The sequence below is a fragment of the Curcuma longa genome, chromosome 17, assembly GCF_044706935.1.
Source record: "Curcuma longa cultivar G26 ecotype Majalengka, Jawa Barat chromosome 17, ITB_CL_G26_1.1, whole genome shotgun sequence".
Classification (NCBI taxonomy): domain Eukaryota; kingdom Viridiplantae; phylum Streptophyta; class Magnoliopsida; order Zingiberales; family Zingiberaceae; genus Curcuma; species Curcuma longa.
Window position 1 is genome coordinate 4,410,012 of NC_133877.1, and position 13,295 is coordinate 4,423,306.

The 13,295-nt window shown below is 36.4% G+C and overlaps 2 protein-coding genes across 2 annotated transcripts; one reads left to right on the plus strand and one right to left on the minus strand.

Annotated features, from left to right (window-relative positions):
• Positions 1-1,197: 1,197 nt before the first annotated feature.
• LOC141848489 (protein VERNALIZATION 1-like) lies at positions 1,198-9,870 on the minus strand. Its single transcript, XM_074736521.1, has 8 exons — positions 9,686-9,870; positions 3,153-3,231; positions 2,698-2,762; positions 2,524-2,623; positions 2,385-2,426; positions 1,908-1,949; positions 1,730-1,836; positions 1,198-1,631 (listed from the first exon to the last, which is right to left on the minus strand). The coding sequence occupies exons 1-8, from the start codon at positions 9,868-9,870 to the stop codon at positions 1,517-1,519; spliced, it is 735 nt and encodes a 244-aa protein (XP_074592622.1). The 3' UTR covers positions 1,198-1,516.
• A 1,931-nt stretch (positions 9,871-11,801) lies between these two features.
• LOC141811919 (uncharacterized) lies at positions 11,802-13,109 on the plus strand. The gene is made up of 3 exons (XM_074699997.1): positions 11,802-12,113; positions 12,190-12,516; positions 12,597-13,109. The coding sequence occupies exons 1-3, from the start codon at positions 11,802-11,804 to the stop codon at positions 13,107-13,109; spliced, it is 1,152 nt and encodes a 383-aa protein (XP_074556098.1).
• Positions 13,110-13,295: the final 186 nt, after the last annotated feature.

The following is a 13,295-nucleotide window of genomic DNA, read 5'->3' on the forward strand; positions in this document are numbered from 1 at the left end:
TAGAAATAGAAAATAGATGTTCATTCGTAGGTGTAGTCGTTTAGAGTGGCGTTCAAGCGTAAGTCGATGATTTCCCAGTTTTTTGTTCGGAAACAGTAATTGATAAGTCGAATTGTCGCAAGGTCAGCTTGATGGCTTGTCGCAGGACCTTGAGTCAGTCAGTTATGGAAGAACATCTTAATGATAAACTGTTATTTGGGGAGATTTTTTCACTAATGGGGCTTGTAATCAATTTAGAAAGCCTGTCTGTCGCCTGACCCGTTTTATTTGATGTCATGCTGTATGAAGTATGAAATTCTATAAATTGCTATTTTTTTGGTACCAAAATTTAGTTAATTTTTTTTCTAAGGCAATAATTTATAAGGAAAAAAACAATTAACATATATTAGATGGGGATCGGCCCCTTTACCATCTGAGGCAACCTTAATATTTCTATTTAAAGAAATGATATACTATATGAAAATACAATATAAAAATACAATAGGATACACTATAGAAAGCAAGATCTGAATCTTATATTTATATAAAGTAATGATATACTATATGAACAATGTAGTATGAAATTTAATATAACACATTATATGTAGTGGGATCTATGTCTATGCAGTTGAGTGTATTATGTTGAATTTATGTAATATTTTTTATTCATGTAATATAGTGTATCATATTACATTTTTATTTTGTATTTTTATGAAATGTTTCATTTCTTTTTTATTTATGAGTTTCGTGAGATGTGAAAATTAATTAAGAGATGATCTATTTGAGCAATAAGAGATTGATTTAGAGAGAATTGAACTCCAGGCGTCGCGACGCTCTCTCACTTGGTCTGACACCTGGTCCTTTTGAGATTTAGGAAGTCAAAATTACAACATTGGATTCTAGGAATGTAGTCATTCCTCACAATTCATTGACTCATGTGTTCTATATTCATATTTATTTTTTAGTCATGTAAAATTTAAATCATATAATTTACTTACAAACAATAAAATATATTTTAGGAATTTTATGTTTGTTTCAATTCGCAAGGCTTATTATGTAGTAGATTTTCAGGAAGAACGTTTATAAAAAATTATGATATAAACTACTATATAGCAGCACATCATAGAATTTACTTTCCACCGAAAGCTAGTGGGCATAATTTAGACTATGCCACGGCCAGTCTTTTGGTCTGTTTCTCAATTTAACTGGCGACTAAAGTTCCACCTGGCACGTTCCACCAATCCACTAACTACACAAAAATATAGAATACTCGGAGCATTGTTCTCCAAGATATCCACAGGGGCAGTCGAGGCTAAATAATGACATAGGGAGCTCATCTGACCCAGTACAGTGACATCATGCATAAGTTATATCCACGTGACCAGATTTACTTGTACAAACGCAGCTCCAGACAAAAGGCAAACCTATCTGGACAGCGGACACACGCGAGCTGACAATGGTGGTGGCTTAGCCATCAAATAGATATTACCATATGCTCAGGGATCGTGAGTGAAAACAGAGAGGTTCCAATTGACGATTAGCCGTTCACATGGCTGAGCATCCACGGAGGCAATAAGCTACCACTGATCCTAAGCTGAGTTTCTGGAGAGTCCTCGCCGGGGCCATGGTTACCTCCCGCTCCTTGGTAACACCTGGATCATTAAATGTTTACTCCTGTGCAAATCATATCCGTCTTCTTGTAGCAAAACTTTGTGAGAAAGATTAAAGCGTAAGCTTCTGTTTCTCGTACCCAATGTTTAAGGTCGGTTGAGGCTCCACTATCGCGGGGGGCGATGACGCGGAGCTTGCTTGGGCTTGTTGGGTTACAACCTTCTCCTTCTCTTCCTTCTCCTTCAGCTGGTTTACATCACAAGAATGTTTCAGTGATTATCCGAATTTACTTTGGGTGACCGTCAACAGTGTGTTACCTCCTTCTCTAATTTTTTGTGCTGCTCACGAAGTGCTCTCTCCTACACATTAAAACGAAAAGAAATGAATACATGAATCTAAAATATACAATTTGTTGCAAGTGGAACGCCAGTGAGCGTGCTTTTAATTTAGAATCAAAATAAGTGGACATTTATATCATGAAGATAACCCCCAAAGCATAATACTTAGTAGATCAGATCGATGGGGAGATGTTGTACAATAGTAAATGCAATCTATTTCTGTTTTGTACTTATAATATATAGTTACAAAAATTACACACGTCTCATACCTGTACCCATGGCTTAATGATTAACTATCATGACTTTTCACAAGAATAATTCCAAGTAGTCCCCATTCATAGCGCCCACAGATCATAATGGTTTAGAACATTAAAAGGGTGTAAAGCATTTAGGAAATCTAACTTCAGATTAGCATAATCTATCTCTTAAAATATACACTTAGGTATTTGAGATTACCTTCCGTTGAAGCTCCGCAATGGACTCAGACATTACTTGGTTCTGCAAATAGCATCAGCTTATAAAGTGACTGGCAAATTTTATTTAGTATTTTAGATTGGAAAGGCTGTTAGTTACTGGTATATAATAATGACATTACCTTTCTTGATCTGATATGTTTCAGAGAAATTTCGAGCTGATTCTCTAATTGTTGGACTTCTTTCTGATTCAAGGATTCTAGTTGTTCTCCCATTAGCTGCCTGTGCAGCTGTGCTTATTCAATAAGTATGTCAACAAGTAAGCAATTCTTCTTTAAGCTGTTCGATTAGATTACCTTTGACTTGTAGTTAAAATTTCAACCTTAGCCTTAAGTTTAACATATTCTTGGCACCAATTTCCCTGCACAATGTCTAAAACAAATTTTTAATTGAACACAAAATGCTTGTTAGTTGAAGGTTGAAACTTCTTATTTGCAATATGAAAAATGTACAATACTTCCATTAAAACACACTAGTTTATGGGCATAAAATAATGCTCACAAAAGAAACAAGGCTAGTACTTGACTGATTAGTGAAAGCTTAATTGCATCTTTGTATTGTTTTGCTAGCTTGAAGCCTAAATAGTCTAAAAGGAGCTATGAATATGTGAAATCCTGAAAATGTCCATGGCGAGTGAGCCAGTATAATGTAATCTAACTTACATTCCAAATCCTAAAATGTTGGAAAATTTAGAATAACAAGGCGTAGGTAGTGAGGAATACACGTGCATAACTGCACCTAGTCTACTAACCGGAGATTCAAGGTCTGGTGATTTGAGAGCCTTTTCTGCATATGTGTAATGCTCGTAACGCTCAAGAATCTTTTCCATTCTGCAAAAATGTGTTTCTCATCAAATTTCTGCTAATGATTGCTACAGATTTCTAAAAATCAATGTGCATGAATGAGGATTGTGCTAACAAGGAATCAAGGGTACCATTGTTACTCTTCTTACACAAATGTTCATCTGGATGATTTTTGTTAATTTGTCACCCAGTACTATCCAAATAGTTGGCTCTACCATGATTGCGATCAGACTTGTCTAGCTTCGTTATCTTTAATTTATTCAACTTCTCTTCTCAATTTAAATGATGATAATCATGTTTTATGAAAAACAAATCTAATTCCAAAGCTTAATGTACATTGCAAAAGTAGATTACATGTAGTCAAATGATGAACGTAACCTCTACGTAATAATAACTTTCACTCGATTCGATCACATCAAGAATGCAAAAACTGTCTCCTAATATAATAAATTGTTCAAATACTTATCATCACTCAGCAGCAATGAGGGCACATTACACTAAGATAGCCCATACAAGAATAACAAGGAGAATGCCCCATATTAGGGATAGCAGTCATAAAAGCAGCCTACATCCTTGTTCGATGTCAAGCCAATGCCCTACTGAACAAGCCACTTACGAACACTTTGAATAGCCCGTTTCGTACAACTCAATCTACTATTGAAAATCATATTATATAATTCTTAATTAAGTTTTGATTAAAACTTATAAGTAGGATTTCTAAATGACTAGAAGATGTATTAGCTTTTATATTTTTTAAAAATATTTTTTAAATTTTATCTTTAGAAGGTTAAAGGTGTTTTAGAACAGAAGAGATAGGGGATTAATGAAATAGGAATCTTAACAAAGTAATAATGAGTTTTTAGGACAATTGCCCATCAAAACCTTTGAGTAGCATGAAAAATTAAATATGGATTACATCAATGGAATATTAAATCAAGATAATTAGCATCAAGAATACCACAAATATGAAAGACCATACTAGATCAAGCCTAATATACAGGTCAAGTTAGGCGAGAGTGGCTCAGTTGACAGATCGACCGAGCATGACTTGCATGAGCCCAGCTCAAAAATATAAAAAAAAATTTGAATAATCTATTTTATTTTTTAAATATTTCTCTAGATTTTCTCATTTTTGTAAATTTTTATTAAAAAAATGTAAGCCCTACAAACCTGAGCACGTGTGCACTGTCAACTGAGAAAAAAATTATTAAATATTCAAGTGCCTTTTTAAGTTAGTGTTTACCAAAACACATAATGGATGAATGACAAAATGCATGGGTCCCTCGTACTTTTAATATGTATGTTCCCTTGTTATGCAGATGGATTTAGCCGAATAAAAAAGTGAATGAAAGAAAGAGGCCACTAGTCTTCATTTTTTTATCCATTTAAATTGGGGAAAGCAAGATGATCATTATCAAATACATTTAATAACATAACTTCTTAAAATATAATAAATTCAAACAATTGATAAAAACCACCCTGCATCAAGAGTAAAAAGTCTTCCCTTATCACAGTACATTCTGCCTCACCTCCTATCTCTTCCACCAAACACTCTTCTCATACCGAATTATGAATTTCATATTCAGGACGAAAAATATGTATTTATATTGAGGACGGAATTAAGAATTTCATATTAGATTCAATATTTATTTATCTGAAATCTGGATTCAAGTATGTAACGTATATTACAGGCTAGCTATATGTTGGTTTTTGGATGAGATTTTAATTAAAAAAATAAGACTGGGTGTAGATTAATTTGGTTAATTATACATGCACAAGTATTATGCGGGATATACATGTAACGTGACATGTAAATAGCCATAAGAGATTTTCTTATAAAATGTTTTAAAAATATTTGAAAATTTTAAATCTTATTGTTGAAGAAATTTAAATCTTATCCTTTTTTTAATTTGCACATAAAGATATTATTCTCCAAATAATAAATCCTGAAAAAATTCTGCAATGCCAATCCTTATCATCAAGTGGGGTAATGCAATTAAGATATCCACCAAATGCACTCCTTATCATGTTCACAGTGGAGTAAAGCAATTAAGATATGCACCAAATGTAAACAAAGAATAAACTAAATGAACAAAATATAAAGATAGCTGCTGAAATGATAGATAAATAAACTAAATGAAACAGTTGTTGAAATAAGAAATCTATGTTGGAAAATTAGTTCCGTAACTAATAAATTGAAACAGTTGTTGAAATCATAGAGAAAGAATAAACTAAATGAACAAATATAAACATAGCTGCTGAAATGACAGAGAATTGAAATAAACTAAATGAAACAGTTGGGCAATAAGAAAAATATGTTGGAAAATTAATTCCGTGACTAATAAATTGAATATAGATATAGACAGCTATTCATAAATCAATTTTTTTTGAATGAATGATAAGTTAATATATAAGATTATTTGAGTAATAAAGAGTTGGTCCGGCTATGATCAGATGAAAAAATTGGTTTGCATCGAGTTAAGTATGCACGAATACATAAGCCTAATTCAAATATACGTGAATATTAATTCACGCTATCATAAATCAATTAATAGGTCAGAATTAATTCTGCTGCAAAATCAATTAATCATCGAGAATTAATTGATTAATTAATTAATTTTAAGTTTAATTGATAATGCAGTAATTGAGATTAATTAGCTGATTTATTAATATTAATTAATCAGTTGATGCGGCGGCGGCGGCAACAAGAAAAATTAATTATCAATCAATTAATAAGTAATTAATTTTGCATTGATTTAATTAATTAAATCAATTAATGATTCACTCTTTGGTATACCCTTCAATCAATGTTCTAATGGCGGTTGAGGTAGACCTCAGCATCGGTGTAAAGTGGTAGTTTAGACAGTGGTTAAAATCAACCAACATAACTTACCACCTTCCGCTTTGGTGTTGTTGATCACGGTTGTCCCCTCCGCCTCATTAATGTCGCCATCGCTTGTCGTCAGTAGGTTAAATTTTTATTTCGGATCTAGAACAAAACCCTAATTTCGACTTGGGTGATGCGTTCGAGCCCGTCGTCAGACTCAGACGATGCATCCGGGCTCGCACGATAGATGCGAACTCGTTGCTGGGCCCAAGCAACTGGTCGAAACTAATCGTCGAGCTTATGCGACGCATCAGATAATTTAAATAGACTGGATTAAAGTCTAATAAAATTATCTTATTAATTTAATATATATTTAAATTTTATTTATTTATTTATTTAAAAAAATATTTAGATTAATTTTTATTTTTAGTTATTATATTTTATAATAAGTTTTTTTCTAAATTTTTTATCCAATTTAATTATTGAAGGTGGAATATGAGAACCATATGAGGTGGAATTTTTATTAATATGGTGATAAATTTTTATTAATTATCTTGTTAATTATATTTATATATTTATTTGTATTTTATATAAATTATATTGTATGAAATTTATTTATACAAAAACATAATAAAGAATAATGATTATTTATAAAAAAACAGTAAAAAATTTTTAACCGTTTAAGCGCCGCCTAGGCGAGGCAGTAGACAGTCTGACCATCTTGCCATTGTTTATCGTCATTTACTATAATACTCTTCATTTCTCCTTTTCTCAATAATAATAATAATAATAATAATAATAATAATAATAATAATCACACATAACAAGAAATATAAGTTGTGAGTTTTCTTACTTCTCTCCCTCTTCTCTCTAAAATAATAGTTCAGCCAACTTAATTAAGTTATACTTCCGAGCTGACAAATGAGTCAACTTGACTATTCAATTTACTAAGTAATCCTTCAAACGACTGAATTTGCTCGACTTCTAGTTTATTTGTTGGCTTTGAGCCTTTGACCCAAAACATACATGTTCTTTAGTTGAGTACCCTCTTAAGAAAAACTCTATCCAAAAGCTCAAAATAATATTTGTTTGTACTCTCATCTTACATGTCTTCGTGCCAACCATACTCTTTGATTCCTCCTCAATAAGCCTCTAGTCTTTCATAGCATTCAAGCTACCTAAGCTTGAGTCCAACTTGATCTGAGAGCTTTGTTCACATTTAGGAATTATATCATCAACGAATTTCATGGTGGAGATCTTGGTGCACATTTAGGAGGAATACCATTTTTTCAGTCCAAAAAGGTATATATTATTGGCCTGGATATTGCCAAGTTTATTAAGAGATATCATGTCTACAAACTTACAAGGCCAACGTCAGAATTATAATGCTTCCACTATTGTTTATCCCCAATGTTTCTTAGAATGATGTTAGCATGGTTTCCATTGTTGGCCTACCAAAGACTAAATGTTATTTTTGTTCCTGTAAATTGGTTTTCCAAAATGCCTTATTTTATCCTTTGTAAAAAGATTACGGATCTTTCATAATATGGTTAATCCTTACTTTTTCTTTTTGTCAAAATGGCTAGCTAGTACTTGCTTTAATGAAATGAAGTTGTTACACTACAGAGTTTAGAAGTCTATTAGCTCTGATGGTGACACAATTTCTTAGCCACTTTTGGAGAAACTTATGGAAGAAAATAGACACTGACTTGCTTTACATTAGTGTTTATGTTGTACAAATTGAGATGATCAATCAAATAATAGAAACCTACTTCAGAATTTGGCTTCAGAAAGGCCAAAACCAATGTGATTTAATTTGGTCCTTTCTAGAGATGAGGAGCAGTACTCAACAAGACCTACTATAAAGTATAAGGAAGATGCTAAGGAGGTTGGGATATATGCCAGTAAAAATATGCTAGTAAAAGTAGACCTTTGGAAGATGAACCTTAAGGTTGTATTTTTTTTTTTTTGGTTTTATATATACGCAGTTATTTCACTATTTATAATATTGTCTTGTGCAATAGTACAGATAATTTATATATACGCAGCATTTCAGTATTTATAATGTCTTGAGAAATAGTACAGATAATTTATATATAACTTCTGATAAGAGAGGAAAAGGAGACTTATTTTATGAGCATTTTATTCTACAAATTTAAGAATAGAAACCATCTATTTCTTTCATTATTTTAATTAAGTAAAATGAATTCTTTGATATTATTTTTCTTCCATAACTTTGCCTCATCGAATAGAGAAGTAACAATTATATGCATTTCAAGATTTTCGTTCAAACTGATGGAATGATTGTTGCTTAATTTGTTCAACACCTGGCAACCAAAGGAATCTGTATATCCAGGACGTGTTTTTCTAATTTTCTTCAACAACCTTCCATGTCATACAAATAATATTGCATGTAGTAATTAATTTTCTTAAGGATCACGTTCTATTAAATTATTTTCACTCTAGCTAGAGGTTGATTTCTGAGTTCTCTACCAACGTCTTCGGGTATTTTTGGACATAGATCATCTCTGTAGACAAAAAAAATCTGACTTTAACAATAGTTCTACCTCTAATATTCATCAGTAGATGTCTTGTTAAGATGCATGTGGAGACATGGGATTAGCTTAATGCCTTAATACGTAGGAGTGAAAAGGTAGACGTACATAAGATACGTGTTTTTTTGTTTAATGATAAACATCTTTTTTATTTTTTATTTTAAAATTTTATTTGCTGGAAAATAAAACTAAAAATTGTAAAATTTCACAAACCAAACCTAAATATTTAGCATGATCCGATCCACGACATAGCCTAATCCATAATTCTCATACGATAAACAAACATTCGACCTGCCAAAATACATAATAATACTAGTAGACATCTATAGAAGCTTCTCGTCAGAACCTTTTATCTTTCATGGTGGCTAATTACTTGTATGGTTACTCATATCTAAAATGCAAATGCTATCTATTTTTTAGTTCGAAATGGCAGAAAGCTTCAAGATTATTGACTACATATTTGAAATGCAAAATATGAATACTTGGGAAGGGTCCAATCTTATGAGTTAAGACTGACCAAAATAACAGCATGTACATATTAAATTATTGCCATGTGACGATATAAAGATTGCAATAGGAAAACTAAAGAGAATCAAACCTAGGGGGTGCCTGGGGCAACCATTCTCATAAGTAAAGGAATGGATGGAATCCTTGAGAGGACTTCGAAAACCTGTATGTACTAGCCGAATATAGTAATTTTTCCTTCTTCGTGTATAAAACACGAACCCGATAAGTCTTTAATTAATGCATTCCAAAATAAAGCGTCTATTTTTAGACAGAGAATTAATGTATTCGTGTAGGAAATTCTCGTATTTAAGACTAGGTTGGAAGTGTCGGACTTGACTTGTACTCCAAATATCTAAAACTTAATCGACGAAGATAACCTTGCACCGAATGCAAGAAGTAGATTATGGGATAGGGAAAACCATCCACGGAAATACAGAACAAAGGCAGATAAAGAATTTGGCCTTGTGAAAGAGACCGGAGAAACGAACATAGCCTTTGATCGAAGACAACCACAGTTTCAGGAAGAATTCAGATCAAACTAGGACGACAGAGTACGCTATCGAATAGAGGCCGAAAAGAAGAGCGAGCGCACCTGGCGTCGGTGGAGTACTCATAGAGCTTTCCCTTGGCCGAGAAGATGATAACAGCGACTTCCGCGTCGCAGAGGACGGAGATCTCGTGCGCCTTCTTGAGCAAGCCGGATCTGCGTTTGGAGAAGGTCACCTGCCGATTTATCTTGTTCTCGATCCGCTTCAGCTGCACCCTCCCCCGCCCCATCTCTCCCCCTCCTCCTCCTCCTCCTCCTCCTCCTCCCCTGTGCCTCACGCCGCAGCGGACGAGAGACGTCAACGACGATCGATCAATGAAGAAGGGAGCGAGATGGGGAGAGAGAGAGAGAGAGAGCGCGGAACAGAGAATGGGCAAGAGGCGGTCTTATAGAAAACCAGGGCGGTATTGCAGCAACCACGCTGTCGAGCTCTGATTGGCTAAGACGTTATAATGAGCCTAAGCGCGCGCTGCGCGTAGCCACACATCCTCCACCGCAGATCATCGTACGGATCGAAACCGGGTCACTTTCTGGGCCATCGGCGAGTTAATCCGGACTCAAGTTTTTATCTCTCACTCTCTCTCTCTCTTTTTTCCTTTTTTAAGGAAAAAAGACTCAAATTTCCAAATCCAGACGATCCTTATTCGCTCTAGACAAATATCTCAACGGAAATTAAATTTTTTATTTACTTTTAATAGCACATGAGAACGGCAAAAACCTGGGGATCCTCTTCGTAACTCTTTCTGCCCGTCACATTTTCGTGTTTGTGGACCGCTGACCGCGCGGGCAGCATGCCGTTCAAAAGCAGCAGCTGGTGAATTATTAATTAAAGAGAAAAATAACAAACCAAACCCAGACACTTGTGCCCGGTGCAGCGGTCGAGTGTCGCTTTCCTTGCCCGTATAGAATGGATCAAGCGCTCGCTCAAATAATATTTTAGAATTATGCATACATTCAAATTCAAAACTTTTATGCGAACATATATAATTATTAATTATTTGTCGTAGCCGCAAGGCCAAGCTCTCGTGGCATGTCCCGTCCACAGTGTAAATGAAGGTGAGTCACATCAGATTAGAGTTTTTTTTTTATTTCAAAAATTATCTGCAGAATAAAAAAAGATAATAAATTCTATTAACAAAATAAAATAAAATAAAATTTAGGTAATGATAATGTTTGCGTTGGGCTGCACTTGGCCTTGCACATCCTAAGCAAATATGCAGCGGTCAGAGCTGTATTAAAAAAATCATACAGCTCGATCAATGGATGGTGTGGCAACGATTATGAAACACCTTTGTTATGGTTTTACGTAGTATCATAGGTAGTGGGATTTATCAATTTTTTTTTTACGTAATATCATAGGTGATATAAATAGTAGAGTGCAAAGTTTTAGATCTCCGAATCATAGTTAATTGATTATGATAAATTTATTGAAGTGGACAAAGGTCAAATCTCAGTGAAGTAAAATTAATAACAATATATATCTTTTACCGTCACAAATAATTATAATCAACCATTTTTAAGTTACTTTCTGCCCCTGGGGCCATGGTAGATAATCATAAAGTCGACCATATGAAATCGTTATGACGTATTTGACGAAATTTTTCATAAAAGTACAAAGGATGCTGGACATCTAGGTTATTGTAATTTTGAAACCTTACATATATAATGTTAACTGAGATTATTAATTTTTTTAATACATAATGTTGACCTTTAATATATATATATATATATATATATATATATATATATATATATATATATATATATAATAAAAGAAAAAAAATGGAGGGAAAAGGTGGTGGTGACGACGATGATGGTAACTGACCCAATTCTCGGCCGCAATAGTAGGCCAAAGAAAGCAATGGCGTCCATGAAATTTCTACAACTAAGGAGAAGTCTCCAGCCGTTGCCATCTACCTCGCGCGCTCTCTCTCTCTCTCTCTCTCTCTCTCTCTCTCTCTCTCTGGTTCTTCCTTTCTTCCGAGGGAAGGAACGTAATCTCCATGCATGTGCCTTCCCCGCTCTCTCTCCAATAATTACAAATAAAAGCTTTTGCAATTATCGGTTTCGACGTCGACGATCGATCTACTTGATAGATGCTAAATTGATTCGTTGATACATTTTTAAATCTATATCTATACTGACTTCGTTATCGTGTTGGATGGTGATGAGAAGATTGTGCCGAAAATTGGACCGGGAAGATGGCCTGGAGACGGTGCTGGAAGTGCCCATCCCGGAGGAGATGTTCGCCGACGACGTCAACGCCGGCGGCGAGATGAGGACTTGGCTCAACGCGCAGGCTTTCGACAACGCCGCCGCCGACGATCAGCACCAGCACCAGCAAGTCTCCCGCCGCAAATCCGAGCTGCAGCTCCTCCTCAACGTCGTCGGCTTGCCCCTCGTCCCCTGCCCCGTCCCCTCCGATCACGCCTTCGGCGGCCGTTCTCTCCTCCTTCGCGATAACTCCTCCATCGTATGAAATTAACTTATTGATTGGCGTGTCGTTGATCAATTATTTATTGGATTTTTTTTTTGAAAATTAACAAAAGCAAGAGTCGACGGCGAAGTACATCATCCAACAGTACATTGCGGCGACGGGAGGGCAGGCGGCGCTGACGTCGATAAGCACCATGTACGCGGTGGGGAAGGTGAGGATGAGCGCGTCGGAGTTCCAAGGGAGCGACGGCGACGGCCCCAACGAGGTCGGAGGGTATGTGCTGTGGCAGAGGAGCCCCGACGTGTGGTACTTCGAGCTCATCATGGCCGGCTGCAAGATGAGCGCCGGCAGCGACGGAAAGCTCACCTGGAGGCAGTCCGCCTCCCTGCAATCCCACGCCCTCAGAGGCCCCCCGCGGCCGTTGCGCCGATCTCTTCAGGTATCAACACCGTATATATATATATTCTACTTGAACTTCGAAGAATGTGATTGAGCAATTGGATTTTGATAACGAAGCAGGGATTGGATCCGAGGTCGACGGCGAACCTCTTCTCGAACGACGTGGTGTGCACCGGCGAGAAGACGATCAACGGCGAGGAATGCTTCATGCTGAAGCTGGATGCGGATCGGGAGACGCTGAAAGCCCGGAGCGCCGCCAACTTCGACATGGTGCACCACACGATATGGGGCTACTTCAGCCAGCGCACCGGCCTCCTCGTCCAGCTCGACGACACCTACCTCCTCAGCATGAAGGGCGCCGGCGCCGGCGGCTGCGGCCAGACCATCTTCTGGGAGACCACCATGGAGTCCGCCCTCGACGACTACCGCCTCGTCGACGGCGTCAGCGTCGCGCACGCCGGCCGCACCACCGTCACCATGTCCCGCTACGGCGAGGGCACGGCCAAACACAAGAAGAGGATGGAGGAGACGTGGACCATCGAGGAGGTGGATTTCAACCTCTTGGGCTTGTCCATGGACTGCTTCCTCCCGCCGGCCGACATGAAGAAGGACCAAGACGGATGGCAGCAGTGAACCATGCCGATTCTTCGAATCTTTGTCTCCCTCGATCGCGTTCTTGTAATTAATCAATTGATACAACGATCAGCCTGTGATTTTATTTTCATTCACAATTCAAGTGGGAGATTGATAGATAGAAGAAATAGGAAGTAAATTTTGACGATTCTTATTAAGAGAATTAAAGAGAGTTTGTTTTTATAT

Bases quoted from the DNA above. Each gene is read 5' to 3' on its own strand.
- LOC141848489 (XM_074736521.1), bottom strand. From the start codon at position 9,870: ATGGGGCGGGGGAGGGTGCAGCTGAAGCGGATCGAGAACAAGATAAAT. The intron at 3,232-9,685 runs GTGCGCTCGCTC...ACATTTTTGCAG, and splicing joins GAGTACTCCACCGACGCCAG to AATGGAAAAGATTCTTGAGC. The intron at 2,427-2,523 runs GTAATGTCATTA...TGCTATTTGCAG, and splicing joins AACATATCAGATCAAGAAAG to AACCAAGTAATGTCTGAGTC.
- LOC141811919 (XM_074699997.1), top strand. From the start codon at position 11,802: ATGGTGATGAGAAGATTGTGCCGAAAATTGGACCGGGAAGATGGCCTG. The intron at 12,114-12,189 runs GTATGAAATTAA...AATTAACAAAAG, and splicing joins TTCGCGATAACTCCTCCATC to CAAGAGTCGACGGCGAAGTA. The intron at 12,517-12,596 runs GTATCAACACCG...ATAACGAAGCAG, and splicing joins CGTTGCGCCGATCTCTTCAG to GGATTGGATCCGAGGTCGAC.